At 43.7% G+C, this 17,523-nt stretch overlaps 1 protein-coding gene across 2 annotated transcripts in view; it reads left to right on the top strand.

Moving 5' to 3' along the window:
• The window catches only part of SDR42E2 (short chain dehydrogenase/reductase family 42E, member 2), a 41,852-nt gene extending 27,921 nt beyond the window's left edge, over positions 1-13,931 (top strand). For both annotated transcript variants that reach the window (XM_066576281.1, XM_066576282.1), the window contains exons 7-12: positions 1,835-1,917; positions 2,328-2,465; positions 2,551-2,619; positions 9,370-9,433; positions 10,597-10,670; positions 11,743-13,931. In XM_066576281.1, the coding sequence (XP_066432378.1) occupies positions 1,835-1,917; positions 2,328-2,465; positions 2,551-2,619; positions 9,370-9,433; positions 10,597-10,670; positions 11,743-11,952 (638 nt within the window). In that variant the 3' untranslated portion in view covers positions 11,953-13,931. The remainder of the gene's footprint in view (positions 1-1,834; positions 1,918-2,327; positions 2,466-2,550; positions 2,620-9,369; positions 9,434-10,596; positions 10,671-11,742) is intronic.
• The last annotated feature ends 3,592 nt before the right edge of the window (positions 13,932-17,523 follow it).

Below are 17,523 nucleotides of genomic sequence, written 5' to 3'. Positions count from 1 at the left end.
TACAGGATATAAATCTTAGGTCAATTGTTAATCCGGGTATACAGGCAGGTAGGAACTATTAGGGGTTGATCCAGGGAACAGTCTGATTGCCATTAGGGAGTCGGGAAGGAATTTTTTCCCCAAAAGGGCTATCTGGCTTCTGCCCTTGGGGTTTTTTGCCTTCCTCTGGATCAACACAGGAGGATAGACAGGCTGGACTAGATGGACATTGTCTTCATTCAGCCTAACGAACTATGTAACTATGTATTGCACGCACATTTGCCCCCCACCCCCACCCCCCCTATAGATTTGCATGGGACCTTTGGTGCACAAAATAGAGCATGTTCTATTATTTTGCTCACGCAAGAAATGCACATGCAAAAAATGTGAATGAACCCAATAAAATCAATGGGCTTTATTCTCTGCGTAATGCACATGCAAATTTTGTGTGTGCAAATACTCCCATTTGAAGGAGCCGCTATGCCAAGATGCAACACACGCAGCTTCATGTCACATCTAATACTCTTACAGTAAACAACGCGTAACCTGACGACTTTTGTACTCCCTACATCAGCAAGCTGTAAAAAACACCTCTAAACAAGTTACCTATGCAGACAACTTCTGTGGCAGCCATCTTGCTTACTCGCCATCGCAGGACCAGATCTGCTGCACAAATGACACTTGCTGATCTTCATAAGAAATTGGATATCTGCATGTGTCACCAGGAGGCTGTAATCAGCGATACTGTGCTGTGGTTTATGGCCTCATGTCCACGGACGTATTGGTAAAACGCTGTGGGTCACCCTGCTGCGTTTTACCGTTGTTTGAAAATACTGTCTGCGAGTGTACTGTGTATGCCCGCGTATCACACGGACATGCTCAGTGTGATGTTTTTTGTGTTTTTTTTAATTTCCCACTTTGTTTCATAATGGGGATGTGTATGAAAATGCTGCCCATACGAAATGTGGGCTCCTATGCTAACCTATGAGAGCCGTCAGGAAAGGAGAGGGGGAGGGAGGAGGGAGGTGGGGGGTGGGAGAGAGTTTATTACTGGGTCGTGTTGCTAAAGTCCTTCCCCCTCCCCCTGACGGCAGCTCTAATAGGCTGGGGAAAGATGGGATGGAAATTAGCATGGCAAACGCTGCTAAAGTTCCTTCCCCTCTCTTTACTGGCGGCTCCAATAGACTTTTATGAGAGCTTCTATTGCTGTGATCAGCCGGCTATAGCAGCGCTGAAGTCTCTCCACCTGTCTGACAGAATTCCGGGCTGTCTGAATGTGCGAGAAAACAGGAGATTTAGCCGCTTTCTCATGTTCATGCAATTTTCGGCCACAATGTAGGCGACCAAAAATTGCAACGCCCGTGTGAAAGAGTCCTAAAGTGGTTATTGAGGAGCTGGGGTATACTAAAGGGCACAATCCACCAACTACTTTAAATAATTGCAGCTAATTGCAAGGCCGAGCTCACAGGAGTGTAATTACCTGTATGCCACCCACGAGAGACAAAAGCACGGCACACAGGAAGTATGCAAAGACATTGTAGACTTGCTATGTGCCACCAATCACCATGCACTATCTTGGCTTGTATGCGCAAGTAATAAGTGTCGAGATAGAAAATGCTGCAATATTTTTTGTGTGCGTATTTCGCGCAGTAAGTGTTAGTGGCAACATGGAAGCCTATGGCAGATTGGTACAACATATTACGGACAAAAAACCCGCGCGTGTAATACTCTGCCACCCCACGCCCGTGTCGAGGAGCCCTAATTTACTAGATTAAAAATGGTTACTTAAAACTGAAATTTTCTTTGCATGTACAAAGAACTTTGTTGATTTTGAACTTTTTTTGTGTTCTTCAAGGAGGTGGTAAATTGCTTACATGTGTGCTGCGACCTCCAGGAATTTATGGACCAGATGAAAAGAGACTTTTGCCAAGACTGGTTGTAAGTCATCTGAAATTTAAATATGATAGGAAATTGGACATGTGCTACAAGGCTTAGCAAAGGAATGAGTTTAGGACTAGCCAAAGCACTTTAGGCTGGTAGCAGTGGATTACAGTTTTATATGTTCTTGAGGGGGTGAGAAAACCGTTAGGGCAAAGATTTTCAACTAATGTCTATGGACAGATGTAAAATTGAATCGAGAGATATAATCCATATATGAAATGGCTGCATAGGATTAGGTTTCATCACAATCATAAATCAAGGTAATAATGGGAAGTCTATCCATTGGAGGGTCTTCCAAATAGAAGAAAATACAAGTGGGGAAAACATCCTACAACTACTGACAGATGTTTTGCAGCAGTGAAGGATGCATAGAGAATGTTTAATCAATGTTTTTCATCGTAATGCAGGCAAATGCAGAGAAGAGATTATTATGCTTTAAATTTTGGAATGAGCGAACCAAAATGAACTGGATCCACTTATACAATCTGGTCGAGGCTCATGTACTTGCTGCAGAGGCGCTGACTGCCAGTAAAGGATATATAGCTGTAAGTTCATGTTATACAATGAGATGTGATGGTGCAAAATGTGACAAAACTACAGATGAACTCATGTTAATTTAACTCATTTCAGAGTGGAAAAGCCTATTTTATCCATGATGGGGAGCATCTCAGCTTTCATAACTGGTTCCTTCATCCGCTGGTAAGTAACAGCTGAAGAGATGGAGAATTACGTGTCTGGAATTAGACCCTGGAATTGTGGTTGATAGTGAATGTTCTCCATTTCAGACTTGTTTGTTTATGTTTTTTTAATTCTTTATTTTCACATTTTCAATTTCCATACATTAACATTTTACCGCATTTCTGCAGTCACAACATGAATGTTGTAAAAGTTCCATCAACTATACTACGGCTATCATAGAAAACAGGAAAAACCATATGAAAGCAGAAAACTTCAGGGTGCCGATAAACTCCCGACTCTGAACTCTCTACATCCTAATGCTTAACCCCTTAGTGACGGCCCCATTGCCTTTTTAAATCCTAGCTAAGCGGGCTTTAATCCTAGAGGACGTAAAAACATGCATCCTCTTTGGATTAAAGCCCTCTTAGCTGAGGACATGACAGCTCCATGCTGTTGGAGCCCGCAGGTGGCCGACAGCATGAAGCTGTTATCCTGGGCTGCGGGCAGTCCCCCCCCCCCCCCCGCCCCGGCAATGCGATTGGCGCTATCCAATGGATAGCGCCGATCACAATAAAGTTGAAAAAAAAGATGCAAAAAGTTAAAGATTCAGCTGCCCTGATGGATCGGATCCATCAAGGCAGCTGAAATTACTTACCCGCCTTCTCCAAGGTGTCTCGTGGTGAAGGGGTCCTCCGGGACCCGTCGCCGGTCTTCTGCGCATGCGCGCCAGATGAATGACGTCACACACATGCGAAGAAGGCCGGGAGCAAATGTAAAATCTCCTGACTCCCGAAGGTAGCCGGGAACCAGAAGATGTCCGGTCCCGGGCCTGTGATCGCCGCTATCCGATGGATAGTGGCAATCACAAAAAGGTTGAATAAAGTTAAAAAAAAGATAGTTTCCCCTCCCCTCATGGATCGGATGTCCTGGTCTTCCGGGACCTGAAGTCCCCTTCTGCGCCTGCGAGCCCGACGTCAATAATCGGTCGCATGCACAGAGGGGGCTCAGGACCCGGGAAATTTAAAACCCCCCTGCTCCTGGCTACCATGTGTAGCCAGGAGCAGAGAGATATCACCAGGGACATGATCACTGTTATCTAATAAATAACAGTGATCATTCAAAGTAAAAAAAAGGTGTAAAAAAAAGTTTTTAAAAAAGTTTAAAAAGTTTACTTTTCATCTCCCCTCACAGATCATATCCGTGAGGGATGATGAAATGACATACCTAAGGCCCCCGGATTTATCCGTGAACCCTACCCCAGCTTCTGCACACGCGCCCGTCGTCAAAAGGGCGGACGCATGCGCAAAAGCTGTGGATTGCCAGGGTAATTTAAAATCTCCCTGCTCTTGGCTATACCACTTAGCCGAGAGCCTGGAGATTTCACGGAGAGGCGCGTTGAGCGGTTCCTGGTCATGTGTTCGCTGTTATCCAATGGATAATGGCGATCACGTAAAAGTTAAAAAAAAAGTTGAAGTTTTATCTCCCCTCACCGATGCGATCGGTGAGAGGAGATGAAACTTTTTACCAAAGGCCCCGTATTTGAACCCCTACATGTTCCTCCTCCGCGGACGTTTCCGAAATTCTGCGCATGCGACCGCCAGCAAAATGCCAGACACATGCGCAGGAGGCGGGGAGCCCAGGAAACTTAAAATCTCCTTGCTCCCGGCCACCAACGGTCGCTGAGAACCTGGAGTAGTGAGCGATCCCCGGTCACATGATAAAAAGGTAGGCCGGTCTCACATGACCGGATAGGAATTACGGATCCCGTATGCGTCTGACCCGCGGTAATACGCAAATTAATTGCATTAGATTACACAATTCCACTCTCATTAGCGGGTTGGAATTACGTAATCCACTCGCAGAAAACAGAACGCAGCAGGTTCTATTTTACCGCGGAGACCGCCGTACCTCCGCAAGCTCACGGAGACACACAGAGAGCCAATTTTTACACCCCATCTCTGTTGCTGAGGTCAAGAAATACCCCCCAAAAAGGATGAGAGGAGGGGGGAGACCTGGTTTTATTGCCCAATGTACCCATCCCAACCAAGCCCCCGTAATTACCACTGTCTTCGAAAAAACCCACACAGTTTGCATTATTACTTTTATTTAAGATTTGGGGAACGCTAAAGAGAGCACAGAGTGTGGGGAAGGGTGGGGAATATTTTTAGGGAGTCGATTTTTTTTCCGCGCAAGTGAACAATGGGGCCTTGAATTTATTCAGTTGTGCCCTGCAATCCAATGGGTGCTCCCTCCATTATAGGCCTTGCCATGGGTCCTGTAAGTAGATTAGGGCCATAATGGGTGTGTTTCTGAACACGGGACAAACGGGGGTATCCATTTTGGGGTGAATGTCTTCATTCCTATGTACATTGTACAAAAAAACCAGTTTTTAAATTGACACAATTGCCAAAAAAATGAAAATCGTAATTTTTTATTTCTGCTTTGCTTAGAATTATTCAAATACTGTGGGGTCAAAATATGCAGTACACCCCTAGATGAATTCGTTAAGGGGTCTAGTTTTCAAAGTGGAGTCATTTGTGGGGGTTCTTTATCGTTTTGGCTGCTCAATGGCTCTACAAGTGGGCAATGAGCCTGGAATTAATTCAGTTGTACCCTGAAATCCAACGAGTGTTCCTTCCATTATAGGCCTAGTCATGTGTCCTGTATGCAGATTAGGGCCACAATGTGTATATTTTTGAATACGGCACAAATAGGGGTATCCATTTTGGGGCGAAAGTCATCATTCATATGTGTGCTGCACAAAAAAACAGTTTTTAAATTGTCACAATTGCTAAAATAATGAAAATGGTAATTTTTTTCCTACGGCTTTGCTTAGATTTATTCAAAAATTGTAGGGTAAAAATTCTCAGTACACCCCTAGATAAATTCGTTAAGGGGTCTAGTTTTTGAAATGGGATCATTTGTGGGTGTTCTCTATGGTTTGGGTCGCTCAAGGGCTCTACAAGTGGGGCCTAAAACACCTTCATGCAAAATTTCTGTTCTGAAAGCCACCGACTACCCCTTTCATTTTGTGCCCCATTGTACATCCAGACATAAGATTAGGGCCACAATGGGTATGTCTCTGAACACGGGACAAACAGGGGTATCCATTTTGGGGTGCAAGTCTTCATTCACATGTGTGCTGTACAAAAAAAGCTGTTTTTAAAATGACAGAATTGCCAAAAAAACGAAACTCATAATTTTTCCTTCTGCTTTGCTTGAATTCATTCAAAAACTGTGGGGTCTAAATGGGCAGTACACCCCTAGATAAATTCGTTAAGGGGTCTAGTTTTTAAAATGGGGTCATTTGTGGGGTTCTCTATGGTTTTGGCCGCTCAAGAGCTCTACAAGTGTGCTATGGGGCATAAAAAGCCTTCAAGCAAAATTTCTGTTCTGAAAGACACTGACTACTCCTTTCATTTTTGGCCCCGTTGTGCATCCAGACATAAGATTAGGGCCACAATGGGTATGTTTCTGAACACGGGACAAACAGGGGTATCCATTTTGGGGTGTCAATCCTCATTTTTATGTGCACTATAGAAAAAAAATGTCTTTTAAATGACATATTTGCAAAAATATGAAATTTTATTTTTTCTACTCTAAAATGCATTAATTCCTGAAAAAAACCTGTGGGGTCAAAAGAGTCATGACACCCCTCAGTGAATACATTAAGGGGTGTAGTTTTTAAAATGGGGTCATTTGTGGGGGTATTTATCATTCAGACTCCTATGAGCTTTTCCAATCTTGGCTTGGTGTAGGAAAACAAAGTGTTCCTCAAAATGCTGAAAAGTAATGTTAAATTTGTACGTCTCCTAAATGGTCAAAAAAAAAACGAAAGTTTTTCAAACGTACATCCAAAAGAATTTTAAAAAAAGATGGAAATATATATCTTACCATGATTTGTACAGTATGTTTGCACATATTTGAGATATTACAGTTGAAAATGTGAAAATATGATTTCTTCAAAATTTTCCCAATATTGGCATTTTTCATAAATATACACAAGTTCTAGCGGTCTATTTTCACCACCTAGATGAAGGACAATATGTGGCGAAAAAACAATGTCAGAATCACTTGGATATGCAAAGCCTTTACGGAGTTATTCTATGTTAAGTGACACATGTCAGATTTCCAAATTTGGCTCCATCACTAAGGCGCAAACAGGCTTCCTCACTAAGGGGTTAACCATCCTCATTCTTGGGTCACCGAAATAGATCTCAACTTGCAATCCTTCTGCTCTTTTTACATAAACACGTGACACATAGGGAAACACAAAGGGGAAGAGAAAGAGAAAAATAAAAGGGAGAGCCTCTACCAAGTTCAGGTACTATATAGTTACCTGTACTCTTCCATGTTCTGAAATCAAATGGAACCATGTTTTTACAAACTTTTCCTGCGTACCTTTAAGTGAAGCCGTGAGGTCCTCCATCTCCATGATCCAATTTACTGTATTGAGCCACATCCTGATTGTGGGTGGAGAATTCTGTTTCCAGAGTCTGGGAATGCAAGATCTCGCAGCGCCAATCAAATGCCGTACCACTGACCTTTTATATGTTAATATTGGGATATTGCAGTTATGTAGAAGGAAAAGGGCTGGTGATTTCGGTAGGGCTTGTTGTGTGAACCTAGAGGTAATTTAATCGCCACTCCTCCGACTAGACGTTTCGCCAGCACCTGACAGTCCCAGAATACATGTAGCAACGTCACTCGTTCGGCCCCACATCTCCAACACAGTGGGGTGGCAGAGGGGAACATCTTGTGTAGGCGGGAGGGCACCCTGTACCTGCACGAGAGAATCTTATATCCAGCCTCCTGTATCTGACTAGATATGGAAGCTGAGTGCATCACCTCGTAAATTTTTTTCCCCTCTCCTCTAAACTGAATGTAATATTGAGGTCTTTTTCCCATTACTGAATAAAATTTGGTGGTGTGGCCTCTATGTGTGAGTTTAGAATATCGTACATTCGTGATAACGTGTGTCTAGATGGTCCTTCTTCGCTACATGCCGATTCGAATTGCGTCTTCGGGCGAGAGAATAAAAGTGGATGGGGAAGGGACCTCATGAAATGTCTCAGTTGCATGGTTTGCCAAAGTGAAAGCTGAGTCTGGCCAGCTGTGTCCCCTGAATCATCACCTGTACGCTAGTGACCTTCATGCAGAAAGTGACCTGCTCTGAATCTGCCACCCTTGAACTATTCTCTAAATATTTCGCTCTCGTTGCCTGGGTTGCCCAGAATCGGGAACATTGGAGAAGGTCTAGGGGATATGGCTGTCTTTGCCAGGGCCTAGTTGCCACAGAATCCTTCCATCAGGTTAGCATTAAACAGGATCTGCGCTTGCCGTGTCCTGTCAGTCCTGGACAGAGATAGAGTATACTGTAATTTGTGTACAGCCTGATCCCAACTCCCCTATATTAGGTGGGGCATAAGATGAGTATCCTGTAGGCGCACTTAAGTCCCTGGTCAAAATCGAAACTCACGTGCACGTGGGTTATGTCCATGAGTTCTGGGGCCATGTAGGTACTGGTTGTTCACATGTTTACTGGAGCTGCGTTCATGGGCAGGGTCCAATCTGGAACCGGGACCGTGGGGACCTCTAGGAAGGCAAACGCTCCCTCTAAATCTACCAGTGTTTCGACCGTGTACAGGCGGCCTCTCTTGCAAAATATCAAGTAGAACGGATGGCCCCATTTGTATGTTGCGTCCGCACTGCGCGCTGCATCCAACAGGGGACAGATTATCCTCCGACTGTTTAGGGTCAGCTTGGAAACGTCGGGTAGGATGGTGATTCCATTCCCATGAAAACTGACCGGGCCCCGCTCCCAGGACAGGTGCAAAATCTCTTACTTTTGTCTGTAAAAATGTACATGGCAGATAACATCTCTCGGTAAATTTGCATTACGGGCCCTTCTGCCATACAGACGATGAACCCTATCTAACTCAATTGCTCTATCTTCCGGGCACTGTAATAGCTTGTTGAATACGGCTGTGACACACTCATGCAGAGCTTCTGGTGCAATGTCCTCCGAAAGGCCTCTCAGCTTTAGGTTGTTACAGTGACCGCGGTTTTCAGTGCCATCTAGATGTAGCGTCAGCTCTCTGAGTTGGTTTTGCTGTTTTTCTACTGTGAAGGCTAATTGTTGAAAGTCCATATACAGAGGAGCACCTGCAGTCTGTTCCAGAGTAGTGACACGTTCCGTAAGTGCCTGCACAGAGTGATGTACTGCATCTATGGCCGCCTCATATTTCTCCTCAATCCACCTTAGTTGCATTTCCAGATCAACTTTTTGTTTGTTTATGTTTATTAAATCTAAATATGTCCAATATTATGTCCAATAAAATGATGTCATATGTTTATTATGTCTAATTGGAGATGTATACACCACATGCAGTACTGTAGTAAGCTCCCTCTAGTGGTGACTGCAGGTCTACAGAATTTTAACAATTTTTAAAGGATATTCCCTATGAAGCAACCACCAAATCCAGACAGAGAATAAATGGACAGATAGCTGGGCGTGTGCTCAGCTCTCTGCATTCACTCCTATCAGGGTTATAGATACAGCTGATAACGTGTTTGCCCTCCTGTGACTGATGAGCTCTTACTACTACCGTAGTACAGATCTATCTATGAATTATTTATTTTCCTTTATGCCAAAAGAAAAAACTCTCAATCCAAATTGACATAATTCAATCTAGAGAATTGTAGTGTTGGGATGAGTCTTCCTCTCTGCAGTACCAACAATTCATAAATTATGTTATTTTGCATTTTCAGTTTGAAAAACTTGGTTTCCCTGATCCTTGGATAACTATACCCAGCTCTCTGGTCTATGCTTCAGGTATGTATTAGTTTAGAAAATATTTACAAGGATCCCCAGTGATTACAGGAACAGCGAACCCCCAATCCCCCTGGGAGAGGCAGTATGCATGTGTGACCACTGGTTCATTCACTTCTATGGGCCTGAAGGAAACAGTGAGGTGCTGGGTTGTCTCCATAGACACTGAATAGGGCAGTCTTCATGCATGTATATCACTGCCCCATTCACTAAATGGGACGCAGGGTGTAGTGTTCTCTGCAGGTTTCAGGATTTCGACCCTAGCAATCATGCATTTATCACCTGTCCTGTGGATAGGTGAAAAATGTGTCTGAAGAGAAAAATTGCTTTAAAGTAAAAAGCTGCTTAAACTTTACTAATGCTATTCATAAGGGATATACTTGTAAGTATACTAAGTATAAAGGGTACAGAGGTTGGAGTCACATTTGTCACATAAAGGTATGCCAGGGTTTATCTCCCATACTATGACATCATAGGTAACCACTTTATTATCCATCTTTTGTGACATCCGTGTGTCTATCTTCTATTAGGTTTTTCTTCATATTTCCTCACATTTGCATCAGATACATTGTTAGGAGCCTCTGTTGCAGATTCTGCTTAATTTGATTAAAAGAATAGTGCAAGAGATATTCTTCCTGTCAAAACGATGTACACTGCTGCATCTCCTGACATCCCATTATAGGTAGATGGGGTTCATTGGTTGTCAATGGTGTCCACCATGCAATGGAACCAGAACTGCTCTGTGACAGAACCCAAAATAGAAATGTGAACAAAGGCTATAAAGTATACAGGCTGCATTTGCATCTGGGAACTGATGGTCAGGATGGCCTATCAGTTCCTCCATTACATAAAAGGATACCGGTATTATAATTTGCTTGCAAAATTGGGTCCTTGTTATAGATTCTGTATCGAAGGTGGTCATAGAAAGTTGGTCTTTGTTTGGTCTCATCAACCATTTCCCCGGCCAGTCCCAACTTATATCACATTTACACTCATCCTACCTATTTTAACATGGCACAAATATATTGACACCCCTACGTGTATAAGATATTATATATCCGTACTATAGGTCACGTCGGAGCAAAACATGTCAATTGTAATATGGCCTACATGCTGTATATCAACCATGATTAACTTATGTTTTAAGTCTTATCTTTTCACTGTAGCCTTTATTTTGGAATATTTGCATCTCATCTTAAGACCATTTGTATCCTTAGACCCACTGCTGACCAGACATGAGGTAAGACATTGTATAACTTACCTTTTTTGTTTGCTGGGTAAACAAATACCATACCTTATATACACAAAATCTGCCTCCAGGTAATCTCAAAATCTCATTACTAAGTCATACACACAGGGGTTCAAGAAGTAAAATTGCAGATTTTGAGGTAATCACCATGTTCATAACACAGGGACAGCCAAAGTGGTTCTACAGTGTCTGGCCAACTTCAAACAACTCCTATCCCAGATTCCTGCACACCGGTCAACTCTACATGTGGCTGTAGTATAGTGGAACTAAAGGGGTTGTACCAGAATTATATTTCATCACCTATCCATGGGATAAGTGATAAGTCTGATCAGTGGAAGTCTCACCGCTGAGACCCCTACCAACTCCGAGAACCAGGGACCATGTCTCCATCCTCTTGTTACTGCGGGAATGCTTCATCCACCTGTAGTACATCAGATTAAATGTAGCAATAGTGGCATATGGAGTGCCGCTCAGAGGTGTAACTTGAAGCTTCTGGGCCCCAATGCAAAACCTGTAACAGGGCTTCCAACTATAATGGTTTATTCATAGTACTGGGCTCCTTATATGGAGAATAGAGGCCTTATGGGCTCCCTAAGGCTCCTTGGCCTGGATGCAACTGCATCCCCTGCATCCCCTATAGTTACGCCCTGGTGCCACTGCTCCATTCACTTCAATGGGTCTGACAGAAAAAACTGAGCGCTTGTACTCAGCTGTCACTGGCAATCCCATTGAAAATGAAAGCAGCGGCACCGCACATGCGTAATCACCGCTTCAATTGTTTCTTTACTAGGAACGTGTAATGAACCCACAGTGAGAAGAAGAGGGGTCATGGGACTCCCGCTTTAAGGATTGGTGGAGGTTGTGGTGGTGGTGAGACCCCCACTGATCAGACTGTTAACACCTATCCTATGGATAGTTCATTCTGGTACACCCCTTTAACTGCTGTCACACTTTAATTTTCACATTTGAAGTGCCCCTTAAACAATTATTATATTTACAGATTTGAAAATACATTTCATAACCTCCCATGATGTAATAACTATGGTGCCTCCTTTTTTTCCAGGTAATGAAAATTGCGGTGGTACACACATTTCGAATAGATAAGGCTCGGAAAGAGCTCGGTTACAACCCAAAGAAATTCTCTTTCGCTGACTCAGTGGATTTTTTCATCAAAAACAGGCCCAGTCCATCACAACAAAAGTTACATTTTCCAAAAATGGTGCTTATGTTATTTGCTTTATTTATTTGTTTGTGTCTACCATTGCTTCTATAGAACCATTTAGACACCCCGCACCTCCAAATGAAACCACCCAAGTGGACTGTCAAAAATAATGCGGTTACCACTTGAGAAGAATTCAATGTGAAAATTTGCTTACCTCAGATTTTTATTATTAAAGTTTTTATTATAAAGAAGGGGAAAATTACATTTCTGCAGATAAAATATGGAGTTTATCACTTATGGGATTCCAGGAAACTCACAGGTTTTGTAATTTAAGAACAGTTGTAGAGTTATGTATGGATAACTAAGGAACATCTGCCAGGCTTCCTATTCACTGGACCAGAGGGCACGTTGGTTCGACATGGAAGAGGACTGGACATAGCTGTTTAACCACTATTTTCCAACCTCCCTATTATCTGAAGCTCTCCATAGATTTATCTTGCATGCTGCCTGCATATGGCACCGTATTGTGGAGGCAATGTTCCTAACAGGAGGACACCTCCATTATTTGACAATCAATGGATTCCATATGAAGAATCCATTTATGCCTCTGTATGAAATTGGAAACGTGGTGGTACAATAAGAGCCCGCAGGCTTCTACAAGTGCTTTATCATGGCTCTATACAGTTCAGAGGCTTATATCGAGCCAAAATATAAATATGTGCTTTAGCCGTTATAAAAATGTTTCTATGGGTCACCAAGAAGAATAACTTGCATGCTGTACATGTACTGGATAAAATAAAAGGGCGTACGGGGGAGGAAGGAAACTATATTTCAATACAAACCAGGCCCTATCCTTCTGGTGCACCACTTACTGAAGACGCATACATTCTCCGGTCTCCTCTGTGCCTCTCCTGGTCATACAAGCATGCAACTTACTTCTTGCATTTTAGGGATGGCAAGACATCAAGCTACTTTGAGCAGTTTCAATAAACAACAGGGTGGCATAATTAGGAAAGTTACCATTAGGAAATGATCCTCTACATTAGAGGTAACTGTTCCAACAACATGGAACTAATGGGTACAATTCAGCCCCCTATATGCTCTCCAAAAGGTCTGTTCAGTAGGCTGGAGGTGCTTTGTCATGTCTTCCTCAACCATCTTCAAGCCCTTTAAAGAGAACCTGTGACCTTCAAACAGCCTCATAAACCAAGTTATAGTGCTGTTCTGGTTGGTGCTGGAAAGCTGGAGGATATAATTTTAAGACTCAGCTGCTCTCCTGTTTCTGTGGTGTCCGGTGGTGAAGTCCGCACACGTTTGAAAATCTGACTTTTTCAGCCCCCTGTGAACGCACTCATATAGACTTCTATACACAGCTGTCTCAATAGACTCAGATTTTAGGACCGCAGGTGATCTTCACTGCAGCAAATGGGAGAGCCGGTAAGTATTGAAATTACATCCCCCAGTTCCCCGTCATCTCCATGAATGCCACCATAACTTAGTTAATGGTGCTGTTTAGAGGTGACAGGTTCCCTTTAAGCCATTCAACATAGAGGAGATGGGTTAAACTTCCCTGTATTTCTATGTGGGTGTTAATGGGGATCTTCCTCAAGGAACGGCTTACTTCTTTAGATAATTGACATTTTGGGACCGTTCAATGAGTGTAACTGCACCCAATATTACAGTTTTAATGGCATGTCTTGTATATCAATAGAATCTAACTGTGGGTATCCAATCACTGGGGCATTCACTGTTTCCAAGAAGAAAGGAGGCATAGTGCAAAATAATGCATGGCGAAATGAGTATTTCTCTGGTGTCTCATTGGGCATACCTATAAATATAATGATATATTTTTATTACTGTTACTTTATATCAGTGCTTTTCAACACGTGACTCTTGAAAAACTAAAACTCCCAGATTGCCCTGACAGCAGAAGGCTGGGAGTTGTAGTTCTGCAACAGCTGGAGAGCCGCAGGTTGGAAATCATTGCTCTATATAGACATCACAAGTTTTCAAACAGAAATTTGTAATAAAAAAATAACTTTCAGGAATGTTTTTGTATACATGAAAATTCGTTGTTTGTGTGGATCATGTTTATTTAACAATGCAGACTTGATGAGAATATACTCAAGTTTTTTTGTACTAGATAACAGTTGTTAGTTGCTCCTAAATTTGTTTACAGAGATTTACATTGCATAACCTTATTGATTCTCGTGTGAACGAGCCAACAATGTTTCTGTCTAAACAGGCTGCATGAGAGAAAACGAGCTAGCAGTGACGTCACTTGCTCGTTCAAATGAGAATCTGCTCGTCTAAAAGGACCTGTATTCCTGGCCATACACATACCATGTGACAGCTATCTAACATGACTATCATCACACACACAAACACGTGCTTTGATCAGGAGAGGGAGATAAGCAGCTGCCAGTCATATCAGATGGTTTTTTATCTGACATGGAAAGGCCCATTTAGACACAACGATTATCGCTCAAAATTCGCTCAAAACACGTCTTTTGAGCGATAATCGTGTCTAACTGCACTGACATTGTGCAGTTTTCGTTAACTAGTCGCTGATCAAGGCCTTTCAGCGTGCTGAAAGACAACAATGAGCCTTATCAGGAATTCACAGGAGGATACAGCTGATACTATTGTTTCAGCTGTTTTCCGCTCCCTGAACACAGGCGGGGTATGAAGAGCAGTCCAGCTGTGTTCTTCATACTCCACACGGAATGCACAGCTGTATATACCAGCTGAGTGCTCCATGAACAGCCGGGGTATAGAGAACACAGCGGTACAGCTGTGTTCTGCATACCCCGCTCGAGCGTTCGGCTGTAAAACAGCAGGGCGCTCCGAGCAGAGAAAAGCTGGATGCAGAAGACAAGCGGCCCTGCTTGTCTTCTGTATACTCCGCTCGGAGCGCTTGGCTGTATAACAGCCGGTCACTCCGAGCAGAGAACAGCTGGATGCAGAAGAGAAGCGGCCCCGCTTGTCTTCTGTATACCCTGCTCAGCGTGCAAAGTGATCGCTCAACCTTTGCGACCATCTTGTGCTTAAAGGCACACAACGATTATTGCTCAAAAGTCGCTCAAAAGACATCTTTTGAGCGATAATCATTGTGTCTAAACCAGGCTTAACAAAAGACAAGTTATGCAGACTTCCAAAAAGTGGTGAGCTTAGCTGCTAGCATTAATGCACACTGCCATATTGTAAACAAGTGCACAACTGTATCAGCAGAACTAATTTAAGATGGGACTGCAGCCTCAGAATGTAATATTTCCATTTACTGGCAGTAAGCAGAAATCTTGACAGTGTTGAAAATCTTAAATGTAAAGTATATTTATTTTTTAAACAGATCATTTTTATTGAAAGTATATATTTGCATACATAATTGCATACCCCTTAATTTCAAGACATGTATACATGCATAAGTATCATATACATATAACAAATCATTCCCCCACCCAGGGGCGTAACTATAGAGGATGCAGGGGATGTGGTTTCACCCGGGCCAAGGAGTCTTAGGGGGCCCATAAGGCCTCTCTTCTCCATATAGGGAACCCAGTACAATAAGTAAAGCATTATAGTTGGGGGCCCTGTTACGAGTTTTGCATCGGGGCCCGGGAGCTTCAGGTTGTGCCTCTGCCCCCACCATAACAATACAATCAATCATAACTATATTGAAGCCAAGCATAATCATCTTCATCCCCTCCCCCACCCCCCCAAAAAATAAAATTTAGGCACATAAAGAAGAAAACACAAACCTAACTCTTCTCCACCTTTTCACCTCTCCCTCACCCCTTCCAAATCCAATCAGCTTTTCTACAATACTCCAATGCAATCAGCACTTGATTTGAACTGTCCATTATATACTTTAATTTTCGCTCTATAAAACACACTTTTTTCTGAAAAAGTCAGTGTTATAAAGTGAATGTGCCGAAATTCAAGCTGGACGACACGTCTGTCCGGGTCTGCTCCATAGTAGGGAAGGAGAGCAGTTCTCTTTCTCCTCTGCACTGCCACCCGTATGTACCGCTGATTGGTAGTGAGCGCCAGCGGGAACTGCTGGCTGCTTCTCCCCCACCTCCACCAATCAGCTTCCTCCCTTCCTCCCGCTGTACCATGACCGCCGCTGTTACAGAGCTCCGCTGCTCCTGCTGTGAAAGAGAAAGGAAAAGAGTTATAGTGGCCCTCCATTGCCCTCTACTATCCCCTGCACTGTCACCTAAAGTCCCTGGGTAAGTTCAAAATATTTTTTCCCTATTTTCCTCCTCTAAAACCTAGGTGCGTCTTATCATCAAGGGTGTCCTACCGAGCATTTCTCAGTAAAGCAATCAAAATGGTCAAAATGTTTAGTGCATTCTGCACGATAACCCCACTCCATATTGGATATTGCCTCAAATGTTGCACGGGCAGCCTCATGGTGCAAAGTATTTGTAGGAGCGTTTGCAGATGCCTGCGTCTGAGCATCATCATGGAGCGCATGTGCACCTTAGGCTTCTTATCTCCTAGTCATGACAGACAGGCCTCATAATAGACCAGCCGCTGCTACCACTGCTCCTCCACTTCTCCACAACAGGAACCATGATGCAGCACAACCAAAGGCCTAGAAACCAGCAAGGCAGCCGACACAAAAACACTGCCTCAGGAAGAGAATCAAGCTGGCAAACCAGGTGGGAGCTCTCCTACAGCATCTTCTCTGCTTACATCACACCCCATATTACATTGTTACACAGTGTAGTTCAAAAAAAGATACACATCCAATGTATTGAAAAGTAGGGTGGAGAAAAAAAAGGCCACAAAAGACCTAACTTCAGCATAAAATTCTTATTTACACAAGACTGGAAACCCCCTTTAAAATCTTATGATATTTAGGTTGCCTGTGGAGATGAGCGAGCATACTCGCTAAGGGCAATTACTCGATCTAGCATTGTCCTTAGCGAGTATCTCCCCGCTCAGGAGAAAAGATTCGGCTGCCGCCACAGGTGACAGGTGAGTTGCGGCAGTCAGCGGGGGGGAGGGGGGGGGGGAGAGATCTCCCCTCCGTTCCTCTCCGCTCTACCCCGCAGCTCCCCACCCGCCGCCGGCAGCCGAATGTTTGCTCCCGAGCGGGCAGGTACTCGCTAAGGGCAGTGCTCGATCGAGCAATTGTCCTTAGCGAGTATACTCGCTCATCTCTAGTTGCCTGTCCATGGGCGATGATCCGCGGGCGACACTCTCTGAAGCTTTCCATAGCATTGCTATGGAAAGCGCAGCACCAGCGTCCATGAGCAGAGAATTCTGATTCTGTGTTCGTGGGATATAAATCGCGGCATGCTGTAGTTTCTGCGATTCTCCGCGGTGAGCCTATCTATCAGATAGGCTCACCTCGGAGACCTGTCAGCGCGTCTCCCTCCTCTCCTGCAGGAGAATATCGCTAGCGATATTCCGCCTGGGCCGTGGACAGGGGGCCTTACTTGCAAATAACCAGCTTAAAAATCTCTAAATGTACCAGAAGATGGCAGTATACACCACGTTATCTTCCAAATACCATAACTTTGTCAAAATTAGTTGTTACCACATCAAGTTGGCAGTAAGGCCGCGGGAGCCGCCGCCCAGGAGCAGGAGCCGCCGGCGAATCTCCGCCGGTCAGCCCTATCTGATAGGCTGATCGCGGAAAATGGGGGTAATTCGCAGCATGCTGCGAAT

This window comes from Eleutherodactylus coqui, chromosome 8 (assembly GCF_035609145.1).
Source record: "Eleutherodactylus coqui strain aEleCoq1 chromosome 8, aEleCoq1.hap1, whole genome shotgun sequence".
Taxonomy (NCBI): Eukaryota; Metazoa; Chordata; class Amphibia; order Anura; family Eleutherodactylidae; genus Eleutherodactylus; species Eleutherodactylus coqui.
This window is presented reverse-complemented; position numbering and strand designations above follow the sequence as displayed.